Raw genomic sequence first — 9360 nt, forward strand, 5'->3', positions numbered from 1 at the left:
AACCTCTGTTGGAGAGCAAACGTCTGTTGGAAAGCAACAGAGGTTTTTAACAGTCGATAGACAACAGTGGTTAGCTTATCAACATAATGGAATTCCAGTTGACTAAACCTATTAACCATTAGTTTATATCAATTTTTTAAGTCTGGACTAATTATTTTTTCACTTTCTATCAAAATGTGTTATGCATGGTTTTCTAAAAACCACCCGTGTTTGCACACGGGTCTTACCGCTAGTACTATATAATAAAAGAAACCAATGATGGGACACATGTAATTCATTGGAGCCATCTATTTTTAGTTTTTTCCTCTCTATCCTACTTAATTATAAATAATTAATATTAATTAAAAGATAATTATAAAATTAAATTTAATATAAATTTAAACAATTCGTATAGGGGATAATATAATATTTTGAAATATTTATAAGATTTCAAAATTATTTATCTTGAAATTAACAAAATACGTACTCTAAATATAAATTAATATAATAATGTAAATGATTTATTTTTTTTATTAAACTAAAGTAGTTAAGAGTAGAACATATTTCAAAAATGTTTATAAGGGGTAAACAAAAATATTAATCAATGTTTATTGGTTCAATACTTTTATTTTCATGTTCAACTCTCAACTCAAATACGGTATTCACTATGTTTACGTGACATTTATAAGAACCATCACCGCAATCACCTCATCCATCATATATCGAGTATATCCGTTAGTTTTTTTAAAGATATAATTTTTATTAGATTCATTCAACCCGTGTTATAAATGAGGTTTTTTACTATACAAAATTACATTTATGCAACTCGTGTAATACACCGGGTTTCTAACTATACAATATTACATTTATGCAACTCGTATAATACACCGGATTTCCAAAAATATAAGTTTTTTATTATGTGGTATATAAAATTAGATTTATTCAATCCGTATAATACACATGGTATATAAAGATATAACAAGATATAACTTTTTATTGATTAGTATATAAAATTACATGTGCTCAACTCATACAATACATGAAGTTCTTAAAAATGTAACTTTTTTCATTATTTAATATATAAAATTAAATTTACTCAACCCGTACAATACACGGGGTTCTTAAATATATATTTTTTTTATTATTTAATATATAAAATTACGTTTATTCAACCCATGTAATAAATAAGATTTTTAAAGATATATTATTTTATTATTTGTTATATAAAATTACATTTATTCAACCCGTGTATTACACGGGGTTCTAACCTAGTTAATTTATTATAAGTATCCAACTTCAAAAATTATATAAAAATAATAATTTATTACATAACAAAAAATAATAAAATATTACTTGGGTGATAGGAAACTAAATTCAAACAATATATTATTTAGTTAGTTAAACATTTAAATGTCCACTGATCGATTTTCATCTGGACTAAATAAATTGGATGTATCTACATCAAATGTTTGTTGGAACAACCATTAGCTTGTCTACTACCTATTTGTGGACTCATTCAAATTAATATTAGTCGTTACTACTAGTTAACAAAACTAAAGTGAATGACAAAAAGTTGTATTTTTAAATAAGAGTAATAATCACAATCAAATAGGGTTGAAAATATCATAACATATGGATGAAAAACTATTATTTAAAGACTTCGATTGATCATCGTCAATTTGTGTACTAAATTGAATTTGTATAATATATAAAATAATTTTCGAGAAAACAAGTTGTGAAACACTTCAATAGATAAACAAGTTGTATGCACTAACAAACGAGAACGAATTTGGTGGGAAACTAATACGCGCATAGCTACCAATAATTATGACAACTTTTTTTATAATAACTTTATACACACCAACTTACTAATGGAAACTATTATATTAATATTATTTCACTTAGATAACAACTTTTATAAATAAAATCTTTTTACTATTACAAAGAGCTTATACAAAAGTAAAACATAATAAAAAACACCAAGTGAACTTAGGGTGAAGGGGGCACCCCCTAATGAGGTGAGCGGAAACTTTTTTTAACCCAATCATAAGTTGCTATGTCATTTTCCCTCTATAACTTCCCTCTTGTCCAAAAACGTACGGGGTGCACCCCTCTTAGGATAATTGTTTTTTTATTCAAAAAAAAAGAAAAAAAAGAAAATAATTGATTGGTTGTTACAAGCTATGGGCCCACCATCTCCTCTCTTTCTTGTGCGGTGACTTCTCCCCCAACCCCCTCCCCGATTTCCCTCCCCTCTTTGATGGCGACACCCTTACCGCTCGGCAACAATGGTCTCCGAAGGGAGTCATCGAGGGTGCCCCGCACCCTCTAAAAATACCATTTTTGACCGTAGAATCAAGTAACAATCATGGGTTTTGCATGTATTCTGGATTAGTCAAAAAACAGATAGTAAGTATTTGAAATAAAATAATTATTGATGTTGAAAATATTACAACTAGTATGTCTATGAGTGGAAGGAAACATGGTCAAAAAAGCCGGGCGGTTGATGATGAATAAAACGAACATGTGCCCACATACAAGTATACAACTATAAATCATACCATATCTTCTTCATCATTTTAACACTTCACAGACCTACTGTTTTTCATATTTCGGGCTTCAAAACCATGGGAGCGGGTGGCCAAATGAACGTTTCGAAGACGGAGAACGACATACTCAAACGTGTTTGCGTCTCGAAACCGCCATTCAGCCTCAGCGATCTAAAGAAAGCCATACCACCTCATTGTTTCAAACGCTCCCTTATTAAGTCTCTCGGCTCATTCTTCCGGGATCTTTTCATAATCTATACTTTCTACTATCTCGCAGCAAATTACATCCCCATCCTCCCTTGGCCCCTTGTGTACGTCACATGGCCTATATACTGGTTCGCCCAAGGTTGTGTTCTTATGGGCTTTTGGCTCCTCGGCCATGAAACGGGCCACCATGCTTTTAGCGAGTACGAATGGTTAGACGATGCGTTCGGCTTCTTCATCCATTCGGTCACTTTGACACCATACTTCTCTTTTAAATACAGCCACCGTAGCCACCACGCCCACACCAATTCACTCGAGTATGACGAGGTGTACATTCCCAAACGCAAGAACGACACGTTCTTCACCGAGTTTTTAAACAACGGACCGGGCAACGTGTTCACTCTTATCCTACGAACCACCCTCGGGTTACCCTTGTACTTGTTCTTCAACACTTACGGCCGTGACTATGAAGGGTTCGCCAACCACTACTTGCCACAAAGCGCTATCTTTAACGACAGCGAACGCACTCAGATTGTTATCTCGGATATTGGAATCATCGCGGTCATGTATACTTTATACAGGACCGCGGTGACACAAGGTGTACAATCAACACTTTTCTTATACGGACTTCCTTTGTTTGTTATGAGTGGCTTCTTTATCACGTTAACTTACTTGAACCACGCACATCCGGGTATCCCACACTACGATGCAACCGAGTGGGACTGGCTTCGAGGGGCTTTATCGACGATCGATAGGGATTATGGAAAGTTGATGAGTTGGGTGTTTCATGATGGACCGGAGAATCATGTGATTCACCATTTATTCCCAACCATTCCACATTATCATGCAAGTGAAGCTCGAGATGCTGTGAAACCCATGTTGGGTGACTACTACAAGTGGGACAATACTCCAATGCTAAAGGCATTGTGGAGAGACACTGTGGAGTGCATCTATGTTGAGCCGGATGAGAACAGTGAGAACAAAGGTGTTTATTGGTACTCTAAATAGTTTTGATTCGTGTTACACAAAAACTCTTGGTCCATGTCTTTGTAAACATATTATAATAAAGTGTAAATCTCGAAGTGATATGCATGCATGGAGCATGGTTGTGTATTTCTCACTAAAATTTATGGATTTAGTTTAGCCTAAAAAGCATCCAATAAAAATTGAAAAGCAAAGTGAAAGAGGAGGCAACAATGGTATGAATCCGGTGGTGGTGCAACTAGATTAAACTTGAATTAAATTTATAAAGAGTATGTTACATAAAAAAATGAGTTGAGTTAATCTGTTTATTTAAACACGCTAATCCGTTTATGGCCTGAGAGTATATGACCCAACCTAAACATATTTATTCTAGTGTCAGTTCATGTTGTGTTTCTTTTGGGGACAATAATTAACACCTTTAAGGGTAGTAGCGCTACACTAGTGATGGTTTTCCATCACTCACAACATCCAATCAAGTTCCGTCTTGTCATCGAGTTTTATTCTATCGCTAGTGATGGATTTTATTAGGGGTGCCCATCACTAGTGATGTTTTTTTTTAAATTATAAATTAACAATAAAACAATAAAATTATAAATTATAAATTTCATTTAAATAAAAAAACATTTCTAGACATATTTTAGGTTACAACTTAAAAATAAACATATAAAAGTAAAAAAATACATAAAAAAGCTTACCTGTCACACCCCGAATTTCCATCACAACCCGGTGGGTCCGGTGGGGAGTATCGTGACGTAAGTTGATATCATCATAGTCAATATACACAGAATAGCACAACGGAAGTCTTGAAATAAAATTACTATTACAAACCGAAGTTTTCAAAGTTCAAAAATAATTATACAGATGGTTGTAATAAAAGATCCACAGGCGGATCATAAATTGTACAAATGATGTTTCAACAAACTTTAGACATTCTAAGGATTTGCAAGATCCTCTTATCAATACCAAGCAGCTTCCAACCTATTTCGTGTTGTACCTATAACTTAGTCTTTTGAAAATACGTCAGTTTACACTGTTAAATACAATTAACCGACACGCTTTGAAAGCATTTCCAAAATTGATTTAAGTGCACAAGGCACATGAAAATCTTTTATAACTTGGGACAATTAAGAATTTTAATCTTGTATACAGTTTTACATGTTTGTCAATACATATGGGGCCCAGTATAGAAACCGAGACATTATTAACCGACTCACCACTTATAAACCCACAAATGAGTTATCACCAACTTGTGGGTAAAAAGATGTTAGCATTCGCATCTGTCAGGTGTATGCCTACACCCCGTGCTTAGGTCGTGGCCATTAGTAACTTAAATGAGCCAAGGAAATCCAGGACACGATCGTTAACCCCCAATGTTTAAGTTATCAAACAAAACAGACTAAAATATATTAAACATGTTAGCATATCAGTACAATATAATTCATTTGCATGCTCATTAATGTTCAAAACCTTATTTTTAAACAAAAGGACATTTTAGTCAAAATTGAGTATAGTAACAGAGTTTGCAAATAAACTCAGATTACTGTATGACCATGTAATATAACCTCAGAGGATTATACTACAATATAATATAGTCATAAAGGAACCTTAAAACAATAAGAAACTAATCTAATTCGGGTCAGAATCGAAAGTCAGAGTAGAAGTTAAACTTCGCGACTTTCGGTTGCGAACCAACCCTAAACCTGGAATTGACGGGCTGAACATGTTTACACATGTTCTAATAATTATTACCAAGTTATTAGTTTCGAAAAGATGATTCGTTTCTCCCTCTCAAACGGTGATCAACTATGCGTTTATGGCGAAGTATCCTCGAATGAATTGAAACTTATGTCGTGCATTCAAGCGAGCAAGTATCTCCGCAAGGAATACTTGGCTTTCTTAGCCCACATTGTAGTAGCGGAGGAGGAAACCATGAACTTGAATCTCATGCTACAAGCTGATTTGTTACAGAAGGTTGATTTGGGCGTTTTAATGGTGGTGATGTGTAGTGAGGACAGCTCATAATGGTGGTGGCAGGTGTGGTGGTGAAGGTGCGGTGGTGGTGGTGAATATGCGATGGTGGAGTGGTGATGGTGAAGTGTAGGTGTGTCATGACTGTGTATGTATGCATTAAACACTTGTTCCTTATACTTTGTGTATTAAAGAGTTGTACTCTATGTCTAAATGACTAAAATACCCTCGTAGTTAACAGACTCGGTGGATGGAGTTAAAAAAATTGGACTCAAATGGCTACAAAAGAACGTTTAAAGACTTAGGGTGTTAAACATTTTTATTTTAGACTCAGTTAGATAACACCCTAAAACACAGAAACTCGGAAACAAATATTTACAATTATATTATAACTAGATGATAGACCCGTGTATTACACAGGTTTGAGGATAAAAATTATATAATTTAATAATACACGACCGAGATAGGTGTCAAATTTACTTTTTTTTAATCAAATATCGCAAATATATGATAACCATACCATATTTATGTTGCAACACTGTACTCAGAATTTTGTAAAAGTTATTCTAAAAAGAAAAAAAATAACTTAATATGATCTTTAAACTTTTAAATATAAAAAAATTAAAAACATACAAATTAATAATAATAATAAATCACACAAATAAATTTCCTAATTTAAATTTATTTACGTACATTTTTCTTGATTTTAAATTATTAATTTATATAATAGCATAATATATATATAAATATATATATTTATTTGAAATCTTTTATTAATAGTTAGATATTATACTATATTATATTATATTATTTGATACATTTATATTAGTTATAAATTATTAATTAAATTTAAATTTATACGTTTATCTCTAACTATATTAATTAATATTATATTATCTAGGTAGAGGATACTGTACATTAATCCAGAAGTGTAAGAAGTGTGAGAAGTGTATTATAACACTATATATAACACTATATAACACCATATAAAGACCGTATAATACTATGTAACACCATATAACACTATGTAACACTATATAACACTATATAACAAATATAACACTATATTTTGTCTGATAGCATGTCTATGATAGATGTATAGTGTTATATATTGTTATATAGTGTTATATGGTGCTATATGGTGTTACATTGTGTTATACGGTATTTATATGGTGTTATATAGTGTTATAATACACTTCTCAGACTTCTCACACTTCTGGATTAATGTACAGGATCCCTACCCATATTATTTATATCTATATCTAAATCTAATAAAAAAACTCCAATTAATGCCACATGGCATTTTCTTATACAAATCATTAATAATATTACATTATTTAATAAAAATCTAATTCTAATTAATGATTATTATTAATAATATTATGCTGTTGATATTTATATTAATTAAAATTCAAGATTGATAATTAAAAAAATACTTAAAGTTTTATTAAAATAATACTTCAACTTTTCTTTTAACAACGGTTATCTATAATTTTAAAGCATATGATTTTAATATTTTTAAAAAGAATAATTATGCTTAAGTTTTTTCATATGATCTATAATTTTCATATTCCACATATCAGTTGTGGTTTCTGATTTATTCTTGTGTTTTACAATAATTTATGCTTAAGGTGAATACTATAAACTACTCAATTCAATTTTTGTAATAAGGTTTTTGTTTCTCTTCGGGATCCTGATGCATATAGATACAAATGGTTAATAATTTCCAGGAACATTTGGAACATTTCGTTTCTGAGCAGAAGAGCCGTTTGCAAGTAGTGTTCGATCGATTACGTATTAATCCATATTCGATTGATTGGTCTGAGGTTATCGACAAAAAAGATTTGTCTAAGCCACTTCGTTTCTTTTTGTCCAAGTTGCTTCTTTTTTTGTCTAACTCACTTTCTTACCTATCATTCTTTTCAGGTTGTAACGGGCTCATGTTAAAACGAGTGATTTTTTACGGGTCAAAAGGATATGAGTCATGTTAGGCCAACGTTTCAACAACTTTTGTCCATTCTATTTTTTTATATATAGACATTTTGTAATGTTTGATGTATTCTTAATGACTAACGAAAACCTATTATCAAAAGTATGACATAGGATTTCTTTTTAACAAAACGATAGCATTCAAATACTTTTGACACATTTGGTCATTTCAATTTTTTTGTTTTTTTAAATAAAACATGTTACTCAGTTGAATCTTTCCGATAAAATACGACTCTAATTGACTGTTTCCGCTATCATATATATAATGTAATTTCAGTTCTATGATGTATTTATAGATTTATAATATATACGTATATACACACAGCTCGTGTAATACGCGGGTCTATAACCTAGTACTATATAATAAAAGAAACCATTTTGGTGACACTTGTCATCATATTAGGTCATGTATTTTTTTTTCCACCAATCTCTTATAGATAATTTTTATTTAGTTTATTCTCTTCTAATTAATTATAGATAACTCTCTTACTAAATATGATTTAGTTTAATCTCTTTTACTTAATTATAGATAATTATTATTTAGTTTAAATTTAATGTATACTTCTCATTTATAATATTATTTATTACATTTTTTAGTTTTCTTTTACCTAAATTATTAATTCGTTTTGACAGACACCTACTTTTGATTTGTAATATACAAATTTGCTCTTATTCTTTACAAAGATGTAATTATCTCTAATAAACTTTATTTTACCATAGTATATATAATGCTAGATATAAAATCGAAAAACATTTTGGATGACATCAATAACTTAACACATAATATAATTATATGTATAATATGCATTTTTAATAAAATAATACCAAACGAGATTACAAACATAAAAACATTGATTTTACTAACAACAATAACAAAGTCTTAATTTTTTAAAAATAGTTCAAAAAATATATAACTAAAAACATATGACATTATAATACAGTTAACCGATTTATCATCATACAACCTCCCAACTATCCAATCATATTATTTTTCTATCTTATATTAACTAACTAAATAAATAAAAATTAATATTAAATCTTATCCTACTAATTGTCGAATAGAATACTTCTATTTTTCTAATAAAATACTATCCTTAAATTTAAATTGTTAATTTAAGATATTTGTAAATAACCACATTATTTATCACCAAAACCAAACTTTATATTAATATATTATTTATTTTTATTTTCATTATTAAAAAACTATTATATTTATTATATTACATAATTTTTAAACAAATTGTATATAACTTTTAATATTACTTTATATATAAAATTAGATTTATTACGGGTTTTTAAAATATAAGAGTAAACTGCAATTTTACCCCTGAGGTTAGGGGTCATTGGCACCCTTACCCCCCCCCCCCTAAGGAAATAATTGCAATTTTACCCCCTACTGTTTGCGGTTATGTTGCAACCTTACCCCCCGGCTTCAATTTTGTTGACTTATCTGTTGACTATAACTTGAAATGACTATAATGCCCTTTCATATTACCCCCTGTGTTTTGTTCTGATCTGTGATATTACCCCCTGCCACCACTGCCACCGCCATTCACCACCACAACCACCACTGCCACCTCCAGCCACCATAAAACTTAAAAATTTTGATCAACAGGTGGTTGCAACATAACAGCAAATAGTGGGGGGTAAAATTGCAATTATTTCCTTAGGGGGGTAAGGGTGCTAA

At 30.8% G+C, this 9360-nt stretch overlaps 1 protein-coding gene across 1 annotated transcript; it reads left to right on the plus strand.

Annotated features, from left to right (window-relative positions):
• Positions 1–2537: 2537 nt before the first annotated feature.
• Positions 2538–3884, plus strand: LOC110865031 (delta(12) fatty acid desaturase DES8.11). The gene has a single exon (XM_022114226.2). It carries the CDS (start codon positions 2607–2609, stop codon positions 3738–3740), a length of 1134 nt encoding a protein of 377 aa, XP_021969918.1. The 5' UTR covers positions 2538–2606; the 3' UTR covers positions 3741–3884.
• Positions 3885–9360: the final 5476 nt, after the last annotated feature.

The sequence above is a fragment of the Helianthus annuus genome, chromosome 6 (assembly GCF_002127325.2).
Source record: "Helianthus annuus cultivar XRQ/B chromosome 6, HanXRQr2.0-SUNRISE, whole genome shotgun sequence".
In the NCBI taxonomy this organism is placed as follows: Eukaryota; Viridiplantae; Streptophyta; class Magnoliopsida; order Asterales; family Asteraceae; genus Helianthus; species Helianthus annuus.

What these genes read in the sequence shown, in the direction of transcription:
- LOC110865031 (XM_022114226.2), top strand. Translation starts at nt 2,607, where the DNA reads ATGGGAGCGGGTGGCCAAATGAACGTTTCGAAGACGGAGAACGACATA.